The sequence below is a fragment of the Oryza glaberrima genome, chromosome 1 (assembly GCF_000147395.1).
Source record: "Oryza glaberrima chromosome 1, OglaRS2, whole genome shotgun sequence".
NCBI classification, from domain to species: domain Eukaryota; kingdom Viridiplantae; phylum Streptophyta; class Magnoliopsida; order Poales; family Poaceae; genus Oryza; species Oryza glaberrima.
This window is the reverse complement of record NC_068326.1, coordinates 5,190,847-5,205,789: the sequence shown is the minus strand read 5'-3', so window position 1 is coordinate 5,205,789 and position 14,943 is coordinate 5,190,847. Positions and strand designations below refer to the sequence as shown.

The 14,943-nt window shown below is 49.1% G+C and overlaps 3 protein-coding genes across 3 annotated transcripts; all 3 read left to right on the top strand.

The window, feature by feature from the left end:
* Positions 1-831: 831 nt before the first annotated feature.
* Positions 832-2,975, top strand: LOC127774198 (peptide-N4-(N-acetyl-beta-glucosaminyl)asparagine amidase A-like). The gene has a single exon (XM_052300468.1). The coding sequence runs from the start codon at positions 947-949 to the stop codon at positions 2,684-2,686; it is 1,740 nt and encodes a 579-aa protein (XP_052156428.1). The 5' UTR covers positions 832-946; the 3' UTR covers positions 2,687-2,975.
* A 3,471-nt stretch (positions 2,976-6,446) lies between these two features.
* On the top strand, positions 6,447-6,941 carry LOC127760621 (S-adenosylmethionine synthase 2-like). Its single transcript, XM_052284911.1, has one exon. It carries the CDS (start codon positions 6,447-6,449, stop codon positions 6,939-6,941), a length of 495 nt encoding a protein of 164 aa, XP_052140871.1.
* A 2,468-nt stretch (positions 6,942-9,409) lies between these two features.
* On the top strand, positions 9,410-14,179 carry LOC127754375 (uncharacterized). Its single transcript, XM_052279880.1, has 2 exons — positions 9,410-11,639; positions 12,233-14,179. The coding sequence occupies exons 1-2, from the start codon at positions 9,769-9,771 to the stop codon at positions 14,085-14,087; spliced, it is 3,726 nt and encodes a 1,241-aa protein (XP_052135840.1). The 5' UTR covers positions 9,410-9,768; the 3' UTR covers positions 14,088-14,179.
* The last annotated feature ends 764 nt before the right edge of the window (positions 14,180-14,943 follow it).

Genomic DNA, 14,943 nt, shown 5'->3' with positions numbered 1-14,943 from the left:
TCATCAAAGCAGACCGTTTCTGTAGTACGTATTCTGCATCTGCTTGCTTCTTCTGAGCTTAAATGCATGCTTAGCTGAGAGTAGGAGAATCTTTGCACTGCTGAACCTAGTTAAAGAAAAGCTGAATGCCTATCTTGAACGTGAAGGGAGAGGATCGGTCACGTTAACCTGTTTGAAAGTGGCCTTTTTAAAATTCATGGGAACATGTACGTAACCGGTACAAATTACAAATACATGTGCAATGTGGTGACGCTGACATATACTACAACTATATTAATGTGCCCCTTGATTTTTCCAGCTATAGAATGTTTGTGATGAGGAACGGCCGACAGTGTCATCAGCATGTACCTTATCATTCATTGACCATAGGCCATAGGGAGCTGAGACAGTATCCCTGCTTCAAGAGAACAAAACGAAACGAAATTAATTTATTTTTTAAGAAATTCAAATTCAGTTTAGTCATCAGCCACAAGCTGTTTTTATGTGTGGATGTGTGATCCTGCTTGACGACAGCCTACGCGACATCGAGTCATTGATCCATTTTAGTGGAGATCGGAACATTGGAAGTGTATTTCCAGCTGGTTTGGGTCCCCCCAAAGGGTGATTATTGGATCATCACAGAAAATTTCATAAATTAATTTGTTTTTGGCTCTGTATTTATCGGTTAGTATACTAGTAGACAATTTGAAGTGTCCCCAAAGCCGAATAACTCCTCTACCTACTCAGCACTTTGCATTGTTATTATACGGCACTCAGAATTCATATACTACTGAAAAAAAAAACAAAACACAAACCTTATACTAGCTTGGGATTCGTTGTCATTTTGTCATCAATCAACTGAATTTTCTCGAAATTATCCTCTCTGCTTTTGCGGCGAGAGTTTAAATTCGCAGCCTTCAGCAAGACACCACACAAGCGTTGCGTTGCCTTCCTCCACACTGAAACCATGACAACTTCCTCTGCTCCTCTCCTGCTGCTGTGTCTCTGCTTCACTCTGCTCGTCCACTTCCGCTCGTGCGCCGCGTCGCCTCGTGACCTCCGCTTCTCCGCCGCCGACATCGCCGCCGTCGAGGCGGTGCTGCCGTCGCTGCGGCGAGCCAGGAACACCTTCTTCGAGGTCGAACGGCCGCTGCGGCCGCCGCGGGGGAGCTCCGGCCCGTGCTCGACGCTGCTCCTCTCCCACTCCTTCGCGTTCACCTTCACCAAGCCGCCTGCGACCGCGGCCTACTCGCCGCCGCCGTGCCTCGCTGACGCCGCCGGCGGCGCGCGCGCCGTCTCCCTCGCGGTGCTCGAGTGGCGCGCCGACTGCCGCGGCACGCAGTATGACCGCATCTTCGGCGTCTGGCTCGGCGGGGCGGAGCTCATGCGGGGGAGCACCGCCGAGCCGCGCCCCGGCGGCGTCACTTGGTCGGTGCACAAGGACGTCACCAAGTACGCGTCACTCCTCGCCGCCGGCAACTCCACGCTCGCCGTGTACCTCGGCAACCTCATCGACGAGACGTACAACGGCGTGTACAACGCCGACCTCACGCTCCACCTCTACTTCCGGCGCGCCGCGCGGTCGCCGACGGCGGCGTCGGCTCCGGCCGACGTCGTCGTCCCCGTCTCGAGAAGCCTTCCTCTCAACGACGGGCTGTGGTTCGTGGTCGACAACACCACCGACGTCGAGTCGGCGCGGCTCACCGTGCCGCCCAACGCGTACCGCGCGGTGCTCGAGGTGTACGTCTCGTCCCACAACTTCGACGAGTTCTGGTACATGAACACGCCGGACCAGAACGGTCCGTTCCGCGAGGTCACCGTCCATCTCGACGGCGACGTCGTGGGCGCCGTGTGGCCGTTCCCGGTGATCTACACCGGCGGAATCAACCCCCTCATCTGGCGCCCCATCACCAGCATTGGCTCGTTCAACTTCCCCAGCTACGACGTCGAGCTCACGCCGTTCTTGGGCAAGCTGCTCGACGGCAAGGAGCACGAGCTCGGGTTCGCGGTGACCAACGCGCAGAAGTCATGGTACGTGGACGCCAACCTCCATCTCTGGCTCGACCCCAAGAGCGTGGCGACCTCCGGTGGCCTCGTCGCCTACGACGCCCCGAAATTGACCGGCAAGATCGTCTCCAACTCCTCCGACGGCATCGACGGGCAGTACGACGCGACGGCGAGCCGCAACATCACGGCCACGGGGTGGGTCCGCTCGTCGCGCGGCAACATCACCACCACGTTCACCCAGCGGCTCACGTTCGTGCACACGAACGTGGTGACCAGCCAGGGAAGCTCGCAGGCGATCAACCAGACGACGGAGGCGCGCACCGAGGTGGTCACCGGCGACGGCGCGCACGCGCTGCAGCTCCACCAGAGCTTCCCGCTCTACATCTTCCTGGGCGGCGACGGCAGCGGCACGTCCTCGCAGCGGCTGATGCGGCGCGTGGCGATCGGCTTCGACGAGACGCGCGCGGCGGGCGCGGGCGGGAGTTCGTCGGCGGCGAGCACGCTCCACAACGAGCAGACGGCGGCGGCGGAGGTGGTGCTCCGGGACGACCAGGTGGTCGGCGCGTCGTGGCGGATGCACCAGGTGTACGAGTACGGCGGCAGCGACGGCGGCTGCTACTCGAGGAACGTGAGCAGCGTCGGCTACGACGTGCTATTCGACCACAATGAGGAGTCGTGCGCCGGGACGCGCCGACGTTGACGCCTGTCGGCGCCGGCGCGGCGTGGCGTGGCGTGGCGCGGCGCGCGTAGGGATAGAGCGAGTGGATAGGGGGCCGGGAAGAGATCGACAGGGTGTAAATGGAACGGAAGGTGGGCCAGTGTGTGCTGGCGGGCCCTACTTACGTCTTTGCAATTATTGATGGATCACTCCAGTGTCCTTAACCTTGAATAAGAAATGGTATGGTTGTACGTAAAACCCAGATGTAAAGGAGAATTGACTGCAGATCCTAATGGAAACTTTCTGACATGTGAATCCATTTCATCCTGTACTTCCTTTCGTTAGAGACAAAATGCTTTGGGTTAAGGTCGATGTATAATAATAGAGCCAATGGGTGCCTTACTGCCTTAATGTGAGATCTATCTAGGAGTAGTGTTTTTGACACATTTTAGAGCGGGATTATCCAAGTCAATTTTAAGTTTTAACCTATTTCTAACTCGATCCAATTTAGATCCAAAGACTCGCATCCATCTACATCTTTATATCGCATGCCTTAAGCCACACCACCTATCATAACCTAACCTAGCGACCGGCCCACCACCACTAAGCCACCTCCTATGCCACCGCTATTTCTTCTATGCATGATGTCTTTGACCTTGAGTTTTTTGGCGATGCTACCACCGGTGCCAGTGAGGAGCACAACATTCCTTCACCTCTATTATCACTGTTGCATTGAAGTACAAGCAGTGCACCGATAAACATCTCGCATGTGTGCATGTAATAAGGATAAGATTAGTGAACTCTATTGTGTAGTATTTCATGGGAGTGAAGGAAAAAGAGAAGCAACGAGGCATAAAACACTCTTCATGAATGGCTCAAGACTAGTGTGAAGTGTAAGAAACTTTCCTCTAACAAACTCTCCTCCCTCTCTGGCGTAAGAGAGAAAAATATTTTAGTCACGGGAGACAATGGCAGATCATAGTAGAGTACGTAGAGAACATAGAGTGAAACATGTGACATTAGCTAGACTGCCACTGAATAACAATGAAATCGAGGACGGTAATGGTACATTAGTGAAAGATAACATAGAAATGTTGTTTGTTGTCGGTGTGTTGGGTTTCAGAGGAAAGGAGAGAAATTATACATGGTTCGACATAGAGAGCAGATCTAAATATAGATATGAGAAATGACAACCTGAAAATTTGAATGCGATGCAAAAATACTCTAGTACTGTCCAGACAGTGATGATCCCAACATAGGTGTAAGGTGGGATTGAGCCTCTCCTGTTGTTGACCAGACCTACTATACATACTCTTCAATTCTCATATTTTTATATATGAAGTTTAGATTTGTCTTATATTTAGTGCATGTTATTCCATTAGCACCCTCTAAAATTTGATCCTGTGTTCGCCATTCTAGACACCTCCAAGAAAGTTTACCGAAGTGTGTATTTTTACGATTATCACACTTCCTCGGAAAAGTGTCTGTCCCAAACATGCAAATTTGTAACGTTACACGTCCTTCGCCACCAGTAGAGCGTCCATAAAAGTCGGCCAAATAAATTAGCAATCGTATTCGGCCGTTATAGCTCCTACTCCGCCGAATTTTCTGCGCTGCCGCAAAATGAGTACACCAAGAATTGAAGCAGCTATCCATCCTCGTGTCACGTCACGTTAGCTATCCATCGTAATTACACACACATAACACAATCTGTGCATCAACACACACCGGATCGATCGATCCAGTGCGTATTCAATGAAACCACACAGTTCACACCTCATTTTCATTAAGTCGCCCTGAATTGCTTTTGTACATGCCTGTACTGTGCTTTACAAAATCAGGGGCAGAATAACGTAGCGATCAAGAGATGGTCGATGATTCGACGCCGATGCGTACGTACGCCGCAGTCCGCACCGACAAAAAAGCGAAGGCCGATCGAGCTGGCCGGGAAAGCCGGAGGGGCCGAAATGTTTGAGCTTAATGTAATCGATCCTAGCGATAATGTGTGTGTAATCTGGGGAAGATGATGCGCACTACTAGCTTGATTGCTCACCGCTAATGGGTCACAGGCTGGAGCCCTGGAGGTGGACGCGCCGTTGATTAAGAAACCCGCCTCGTCGTCGCACGCTTGCTCTTGTGCATTATTGGATTCTTTTCTTGGATGGTTTAGCACGTGCGTGCAATCACGCTTATGCTTCTATTTGCAATCATTTAGAGATCTTTGATAGCATGTACATGTACAATGTAATAAGTCATTTTTTTTCTTTTTTGGCCGGAGTGTTAAGATTGAGGAAAGCAGTTACAAGAAAAACACTTATCAACGATAGGACTGTCGAGTTTAGTTGTGCACACAAGTGTACATCCAAACCACGCGCTAACCACGTAAACACAAACTAGTGAGGAAAGCACCAGACTAGCGCTAAGCGTGGTCGTTTGGTTCCTTGCTTAATTCTACATGTTCTTCCTTAGCTATGGTGTTCCTTCTTTAGATGTCTACTTGGTTATTTCTATCCAAACATGTCAAGAGCTGATGGTTCTACCAACAGAAAAGGAAAAAAAACAGAAGCCTTACAATTACAGTTGTGTTTAGTTCCTTCCAAAGTTAAAAGTTTGTGTTGAAATTTGTACGATATGACTAAAAAGTTGTGTGTATATGACAGATTGATTGATAAAAAAAGTTAGAAGTTTGGATCTAAACACAGCCTACAAAGAGACAATCCCCAAAAGAAATCTTACATGATAATGATGCCAAAAGTGTTATGTTGACTTGCTGCCCAAAATGGATGGTAGTCGATGTCACCGCTATGTATAGAGAGGCAGGTAGGCGGCAGTTGTTGTGTGTCATGTAGAGTTGTAGACGTTACGCGCAGTGACGCCATCTTTGACAGGCGCAAAAAAGTGAAGTGAAATGCAAAGCAAGGGAGTTGTACGGGCCAGCCCAAGAGGCCCAGCATGCCAAGGCCCCCAAGGCGTCAATCCAGTATACCTGCTCGGGCCCGAGACGCTCTGCGTTATCTATGTCCCGCTCCACGGCCCAAACACAATGGCTTATCATTGGAATAAGTTCATCTAAGATCCCTTAACTTGTCAGCGAATTCGATTTTCGTCCTTCAACCCCAAAACCATATACAACAGGTCCCTCAACTATCAAAACCGGTGCAGATAAGGTCCCTTGGCGGTTTAGATGGTGATTTTGGCTGACGTGGCGACTACATGGCTATTTTGACTCGGTCTTCATCTGACGTGGCACTGATATGGCGCTTACGTGGCAATTCAATCTAGAAAAATAATAAAATCTGTGGGACCCACACGTCAGTTTCACACATATAAATAATAATAAAAAGGTGAGACCCACGTGGGCCCCACATGTCAACCTCACCTCCCTCCTCTTCTTCCTCCTCTCTCTCCCCCATCTCCCGTCGTCTTCATCTCTCACCCCCATCTCTCTCTATCACCGGCGGAGATAAGGCGCGGCCTCCTCCATGGGCGGCAGCGGGCGAGCTCCCGCTTCCCCACCTGCTTCCCCGCCGCCGCCGCCGTGGGAGGGGAAAGTGGTTGGCGGATATTCTTGTTTTCTTTTTTTGTTTAATCTTTGATTGTGCGTGTATGGAGTTCTGGATTAGGAGAAAAAAAGGTACTTAACTGTCGGTGGATTAGGAGAACATATTAGATATAGCGTTGGTGGATCCAATTTTAATTTGCAAAATTTTGTCAGTACTTAGCTGTCGGCAGCAGTAGATCTGCAGAAATGGAGTCTTTTTTCTGATTGCTTGGTTGCAACCGATGCAGCGGGCAGATAGAAATGGCGGCGGAGACGTTCCTCTTCACCTCCGAGTCCGTGAACGAGGGTCACCCCGACAAGCTGTGCGACCAGGTGTCCGACGCCGTCCTCGACGCGTGCCTCGCCCAGGACCCCGAGGGCAAGGTGGCGTGCGAGACCTGCACCAAGACAAACATGGTCATGGTGTTCGGCGAGATCACCACCAAGGCCACCGTCGACTACGAGAAGATCGTCCGCGACACCTGCCGCAACATCGGCTTCGTCTCCGACGACATCGGCCTCGACGCCGACCGCTGCAAGGTGCTCGTCAACATCGAGCAGCAGTCGCCCGACATTGCCCAGGGCGTGCACGGCCACTTCACCAAGCGCCCCGAGGAGATCGGCGCCGGCGACCAGGGCCACATGTTCGGCTACGCCACCGACGAGACCCCCGAGCTGATGCCCCTCAGCCACGTCCTCGCCACCAAGCTCGGTGCCCGCCTCACCGAGGTCCGCAAGAACGGCACCTGCGCCTAGCTCAGGCCCGACGGCAAGACCCAGGTCACAGTCGAGTGCCTCAACGACGCCGGCGCCATTGTCCCCGTCCGCGTCCACATCGTAGGGAAGAAGCGAGAGAGGATAGTGGGAAGAAGGGAGCAGCGACGATGGCATGTGGGGCCCACATGGGTCCCACCTTTTTTATTATTTCTGTGTGAAACTGACACGTGGTTCCCACGGATTTTATTATTTTTCTAGATTGGATTGCCACATAAGCGCCACGTCAGATGAAGACGGAGTCAAAATAGCCACATAGGCGCCACGTCAGCCAAAACCGCCATCTAAACCACCGAGGGACCTTATCTATACCGGTTTTAATAGTTGAGGGATCTGTTGTATCTGGTTTTGGGGTTCAAGGATGAAAATTGGATGAACTTATTCCCTTATCATTAGCCAACCCGAACAAAACGTTGAATTGCAAATTTGCAAATGCCCGAGTCCCTTCTCTTCATACTACAGTAAACCACAAAAAAAATTTAAAAAAATACAAAAAGTTAGAAAAAATTATGTATAGAAATACTATGTTTAAAAAATTTGAATTCAAATTCAAATTTGAATCGGGTATGTAAACTTTTGACTTATAAACTTTGGGTCTATAAACTTTAGGTGTATAAACTTTAGATGTATAGAAATACTATATATAGAAAATATTTGAATTCAAATTCAAATTTGAATTAGAGTATAATTCAAATTCAAATTTGAATCGGGTATATAAACTTTAGGTCTATAAACTTTATGTCTATAAACTTTAGGTGTATAAACTTTAGATGTATAGAAATACTATATATGAAAAATATTTGAATTCAAATTCAAATTTGAATCGGATATTTGAATTCAAAATCAAATTTGAATCAGATATAATTCAAATTCAAATTTGAATCGGATATATAAACTTTAGGTGTATAAACTTTAGATGTATAGAAATACTATATATAAAAAAATATTTAAATTCAAATTCAAATTTGAATCGGATATATAAACTTTTGGTCTCTAAACTTTAGATGTGTAAACTCGAGGTGTATAAACTTTAAGTGTATAAATTTACTAAAATAGAAAAGTAATAAAGTGCCAAAAAAGGAAACCAGGTGGAGGGATGGAGGGGGGAGGGGGGTAGCGAATCTGATCGCTACCCCCATTGGCAGGGCGATCGATCGCCCATTAGGGCTGCCCGAGGGGGGGCCCTAATGGGCGATCGCTCGCCTGGAGATGGGGGCAGCGATCAATTCGCCCCCCTCCCTCCCTCCCTCCACCTGGTTTCCTTTTTTGGCACTGCATTACTTTCCTATTTTAGTAAATTTATGCACCTAAAGTTTATACACCTCAAGTTTACACATCTAAAGTTTAAAGAACAAAAGTTTATAAGTCAAAAGTTTATATATCCGATTCAAATTTGAATTTGAACTCAAATATTTTTCATATATAGTATTTCTATACATCTAAAGTTTATACACCTAAAGTTTAGAGACCTAAAGTTTATATATCCGATTCAAATTTGAATTTGAATTATATCCGATTCAAATTTGAATTTGAATTCAAATATTTTTCATATATAGTACTTCTATACATCTAAAGTTTATACACCTAAAGTTTATAGACCTAAAGTTTATATACCCGATTCAAATTTGAATTTGAATTATACCCGATTCAAATTTGAATTTGAATTCAAATATTTTCTATATATAGTATTTCTATACATCTAAAGTTTATACACCTAAAGTTTATAAGTCAAAAGTTTACATACCCGATTCAAATTTGAATTTGAATTCAAATTTTTTATACATAAATTTTTCTAACTTTTTGTTTTTTTAAATTTTTTTGTGGTGTACTGTAATAGGAAGAGAAGAAGGGGAGAAGGAAGGGGGGAGAAGAGAGAGTAGTACAGGGAGAGGCGCGGGGTGATCGCCAGGGTAGCGCGGGGACGATCACCGCGCGTTAGGATTTTCGGGTGAGGAGTAGTACAGAGGAGGGAGCGGATGGGTGATCGCTGGGCGGACGGGAGAGCGAACACCCGCTCATTAGCATTTCCGATGGCCGACCATCACCGTGTCGCGGTGTCGGTAATGGTAAGCAGTAAATGATCTTACGATAGTCGTACCTGAATGCTGCTACCCTACAGAGTAATAAATGAGGCCATCAACTGGACTATCCATCACGAATCAGAATTCGGGCAAGCAACGTTTTTTTATTTCCGATTTGGCCGTAGCAGATTACTGTACAGATGCCCGTCATGACTCATGATCCGTTTGGATCAAACGGCGACTAGCAAATTTTCCTTCTCCTACGAGCCTACGAGCGAAGTCTGCGCAGCGTCGTCACTGAGCACGTGCCGTCGTGCTTGTGCAGCGCCTCTCTACCGTGTCCAAGTCCACAATACAGGTCAGAAAAGCTCGTTTTTCACACTATTACTGACTATTATCTTTGTTTTAAAATAAACTAACTTAAAATAGAATCAAACAGTACAACAAATATAAATAGTCCAAAAAGAAAAAGAAAGAGATAGAACAGTATTCCTTACGACACGCTACTCATGGAAATCTTGCAATTTACACCTATTTCCCGGCAATAAAATCGCCACCAAACCCATGGCCTGGCCCACTGTCAATACTAAGATAGCTGTGAAAACTTTTCTGTCGTACTTTATATAGAATGACTTAGACCGTGAAACAGAGTAATATCTGCATGATTTGCTGTAACTACATGCCCTTGGTAATCTCACCAACATTACCTTGTTTAAACCGCTGGGTCTTTTTTACTTGCGAGCTCAACTGTCGCCGCCCCCACCTCTCGTACTCCCCACGCTCCAGCCATGGCGTCGCCGCCGACCACGGCCGCCGCCTCCCCCGGCCGCCGCCGCCGCCTCCTCCTCGTCGTCGTTGTCCTCCTCCTCCTCCTCCTCCCGCTCGTGGCCTCCGCTGCCGCCGTGCCGCACAGGCACCGGCTGCCGTCCCACCACCTGGCCTCGCTCAAACTCAACGCATCGGCGCCGCCGACCACTTACTTCGAGGTGGATCGCCCGATCCGCCCGCCGCGCGGAAGCGTCGGGCCCTGCTCGACGCTGCTCCTCTCCAACTCCTTCGGAGCCACCTACGGCCGTCCCCCTGTCACCGCCGCCTACGCGCCGCCTTCCTGCCTCGCCGGCGGCGGTGGCGGCGGCGGCGGCGCGTCGTCCATCGCGCTCGCCGTGCTCGAGTGGAGCGCCGACTGCCGCGGCCGCCAGTTCGACCGCATCTTCGGCGTGTGGCTCTCCGGCGCCGAGCTCCTGCGCAGCTGCACCGCGGAGCCGCGCGCCACGGGCATCGTCTGGTCCGTGTCCCGCGACGTCACGAGGTACGCGGCGCTCCTCGCCGAGCCTGGCGAGATCGCGGTGTACCTCGGGAACCTCGTCGACAGCACGTACACCGGCGTCTACCACGCCAACCTCACGCTCCACCTCTACTTCCACCCCGCGCCGCCGCCTCCGCCTCCGCCGCAGCAGGCCGATCTGATCGTGCCCATCTCAAGAAGCTTGCCGCTGAACGATGGCCAATGGTTCGCCATCCAGAACTCCACCGATGTGCAGGGCAAGAGGCTCGCCATTCCGTCGAACACCTACCGGGCGGTCCTTGAGGTGTTCGTCTCCTTCCACGCCAACGATGAATTCTGGTACACAAACCCTCCCAATGAGTACATTGAAGCAAATAACTTGTCCAATGTCCCTGGCAATGGCGCATTCCGGGAGGTTGTTGTTAAAGTCAATGATGATATCGTTGGAGCTATTTGGCCTTTCACCGTGATTTACACTGGCGGTGTCAATCCTCTTCTGTGGCGACCAATCACCGGCATTGGTTCATTCAACCTACCTACATATGACATTGACATTACACCTTTCTTGGGCAAGCTGTTGGATGGCAAGGAGCATGATTTTGGGTTCGGTGTGACTAATGCGCTGGATGTGTGGTATATTGATGCCAATTTGCATCTATGGTTGGATCAAAAGAGTGAGGAGACTACTGGGAGCCTGATCAGCTATGAAGCTCAAGGACTGGTTCTGAATGTGGACTCGGGATTCAGTGGGCTGGATGGGCAGTTTGTAACTAGCGCAAGCCGGCATATCTCCGCTACCGGGTTGGTGAAATCGTCTTATGGGGAGGTCACCACGAATTTTTACCAGAGATTCAGTTATGTGAATAGCAATGTGTATAGCAAGAACGGCTCGGTGCAACTGGTGAACCAAACCATTGATGCAAAGTCTGGTGTTTTTGCCAAGGATGCTTTGGCTGTGCTGCTCTCTGAGGAACTTCACCAGATCTTCCCTCTGTATGTTTATACTGGTACTTCAGATGAAGAAGCTGATGAGTACACATTGATTTCATACGTCAAATTGGGCGTCAACGAGAAGGAGACATCGGGCGGGAAGATGGGGTTCTCATACAACTCCCTGCGGAACGCGCAGTCGGCCCATGGCAGTATGAAGGTGAAGAAGAATTTGGTCGTTGGTGGATTGGGGGAGACCCATCAGGCGTATAAATATGTTGGTGCTGATGGATGCTACTTCAGGGATGTTAGGAGCAAGAACTACACAGTGCTTTCAGACCACTCTGGTGATTCCTGCACAAAGAAAAATCCTTACAATGGTGCTAAATTCTCTCTCAGGAACGATCAATCAGCAAGAAGGAAGTTGATGGTGAATAATCTATAGTGTTGTATAGCTTGGAACAAGTAGGGAACTGAACTGTCCATGGTTCTCTCCATTTTACTCTGTCTCTTGATCTCTTCAATAAAGGGAGTTTAGCTTAGCTTATCTTTGATGTGTAGTCAGTAAGAAACTTGGAAATTTCTCTATAACCGCTTCAAATTGAATCCCCCTAGAGAAAAACTTTGAACTTCCCCTGCTAGATAGTGGAAAGTAAGCAATAGGCTATTCAGATCAAGATTCTGAGGGATGCAATCTCTCCCTTTTCTTTTATCTTTCATGTTGAATTGTTTTAGTGTACAGATCCGAGTCCAAACTCCATATGAAGCATATTGACCATTCCAAACCCTGACCCTTTTTTTATGCTTGAACATGATATCTCTGAATCCCTGATCCATTTTGATCATGTTATCTCTGAATCTCTGATCCATTTTTATCACGGATAGGAGTAATCTTATACACATAATATGATTCAACCAGACGAAAATGCTGCTCATATTTTAGTCTATTTATTTTAAAATAAAAATGTGCTAGCCTCGTAGTCGTAGGTACACTCAACTATACTTCACAGTACCAAGTAGGAGTAGTAGTAGACTAGTAGTCCAGCTTCAGCTTCACGCCACCGGTTCGCGCTCCAGCCACCGGCCATGGCGTCGCGGGGCACCACCAGCTCATGCCTGCTCGCCCTCCTCCTCTTGCTGCTCCTCCCCATCGCGCCGCTTGCCGCACCGCGGAGGAGCCGCTTCCCGTCGACCCTCCGCCTCGCCTCCTTCGACGCGTCGCCGCCGCCGCCGCCGACCACCTTCTTCGAGGTGGACCGCCCGATCCGGCCGCCGCGCGGCAGCGTCGGGCCCTGCTCGACGCTGCTCCTCTCCCACTCCTTCGGCTACACCTACGGCCGTGGCCCCGTCACGGCCGCCTACGCGCCGCCCGCCTGCCTCGCCGCCGGCGCCGCCGCGGGCGGGTCCCTCGCGCTCGCCGTGCTCGAGTGGAGCGCCGACTGCAGGGGCCGCCAGTTCGACCGCATCTTCGGCGTGTGGCTCTCCGGCGCCGAGCTCCTGCGCAGCTGCACCGCGGAGCCGCGCGCCACCGGCATCGTCTGGTCCGTGTCGCGCGACGTCTCGAGGTACACGGCGCTCCTTGCGGCGCCCGGGGAGGTCGCGGTCTACCTCGGCAACCTCATCGATGACACCTACACTGGCGTCTACCACGCCAACCTCACGCTCAACCTCTACTTCCACCCAGCGGCGGCGCCGCCGCCGCCGGAGCAGCAGCAGCAGCAGCATGCCCATCTGATCTTGCCTATCTCAAGAAGCTTACCATTAAACGACGGGCAGTGGTTCGCCATCCAGAACTCCACCGATGTGCAGTCCAAGAAGCTCGTCATTCCGTCGAACACCTACAGGGCGGTCCTCGAGGTGTTCGTCTCTTTCCACTCAAACGACGAGGACTGGTACATGCACCCACCGAATGAATACATCGAAGCCAACAACATCTCCAGCCTCCCTGGCAATGGCGCATTCCGGGAGATCACTGTTCAGCTCGACGGCGATGTCGTCGGAGCTGTTTGGCCCTTCACTGTTATCTACACTGGTGGTGTCAACCCGCTTTTCTGGAGGCCTATCACTGCCATTGGTTCATTCAATCTCCCAACTTATGACATTGATATCACTCCTTTTCTTGGTAAGCTCTTGGATGGCAAAGAGCATAATTTTGGGTTTAGTGTAACAAATGCTTTGGATGTATGGTTCATTGATGCCAATCTGCATATTTGGTTGGATCATAAGAGTGAGAAGACATTTGGGAGCTTGGTGAGCTATGAGGCTCCCAAATTGACACTTCATGTGGATTCGAATTTCAGCGCGCTGGATGGGCGGTTTGTGACAAGCGCGGGCCGGCATATCTCTGCCACTGGGTGGGTGAACTCGTCATATGGCAATGTTATGACAACTTTCTACCAGAGGTTCAGCTACAAGAACAGCAATTTGTATAGCAAGAATGGTACATTTCAAGTGGTGAACCAAACAATCGATGCAAAGTCTGGTGTTTTCGCCAAAAGCAGCGTTGTGCTGTTCTTGGAGGAAGTTCATAGGACCTTCCCATTATATATTTTTTCTGGAACCTCGGACCAAGTGGGTGATGAGTACTCATTGGTTTCGGTTGTGAAAATGGGCTTCAATGAGAGGAGGATATCTGGCAGGAAGCAAGAGTTTTCATACATCTCTTTGCGGAATGCGCAATCGGCACGTGGCTATATGAAGGTAAAGAAGAATTTGGTAGTTGATGGATTAGGGGAGACCCATCAGGTGTATAAATATGCTGGTACAGATGGATGCTACTCCAGATTTGTGGGAAGCAGGAATTATACCATAATATTCGACAATTCTGGTGATGTTTGCTCCAAGGGATCACCACATAATGGGCCCAAATTCTCCTCTGTGAAGCTTACTTGAAAGATCAGCTAGCAAGATGAAAGTTGCTGGGGAGCAGAGAGCTGCATCGTTTTGGTTATCTCTTGAATAAAGATTGATTAGGTTACTTGAAACATGGAGTTTCTTTATAAATACACTTATTCAAATCAAGTGTGCTACAAGTCGCTAACTCCTCTAAAAAGATAACCAGCTGAATTAAAAGCTAAGAGAAATTACATAGATTCTAGCAAGTAATTCTGTGTGAGGAAAAGACTCCAGGGGGGCCTTTCTTCTTGTGGTACTTCTTCCAGCAACGGCTGTGGTTCAACACTTTTACTTAGGCGCCCCAGAAAGTCTATCAGTTGGTTCATCTTGAGAGCCAGTCGGCACAGTTGTCTCTGAGCCACCAGTTGAAGGATGACACACACTGCAGCAGTGCAGCTGCACAAGATTTATTGCCAAATTAGCCAATAACAACTAAGACCAAGTGCGGTTTATCTTTTCTAACAAAAAAAAATGTTCCTCAGTAATTTTGTAATTATACCTTGTGTCCTTGCAGTTGCAGATGGAACAGAAATCTGGTGTTGGAATCAACAAAATCTCTCATGTAAAGGTACATTAGATTGGAACTCTTGTAAAATTATATCAAATTTCTTTGTTCTTGTTCATGTGTTCATTGAATTAAACCTGGAGTGTAGGGCTCACTTGCTGGTTCAATTGATTCGAGGAACAAGTATTCGTTCCATGATTTTCTTTTCGGGAGTAGATAGATGTGAAAATCTTGCAGTTTTGGGTGAAATGCTTACCTGTAAGTGGTTCTGGGTGGAATAATGTGTATTGCGCAATTCTGAAGTTGCGCCTGGCTGTACTCACGCAAAAAACAGGCAATTATCACTGG

Excerpts from the sequence above, each read along its gene's own strand:
- LOC127774198 (XM_052300468.1), top strand. The coding sequence starts at position 947 with ATGACAACTTCCTCTGCTCCTCTCCTGCTGCTGTGTCTCTGCTTCACT.
- LOC127760621 (XM_052284911.1), top strand. The coding sequence starts at position 6,447 with ATGGCGGCGGAGACGTTCCTCTTCACCTCCGAGTCCGTGAACGAGGGT.
- LOC127754375 (XM_052279880.1), top strand. The coding sequence starts at position 9,769 with ATGGCGTCGCCGCCGACCACGGCCGCCGCCTCCCCCGGCCGCCGCCGC. Across the intron at positions 11,640-12,232 it reads TTGATGGTGAATAATCTATA|TAGTCCAGCTTCAGCTTCAC; the intron begins GTGTTGTATAGC and ends GTAGTAGACTAG.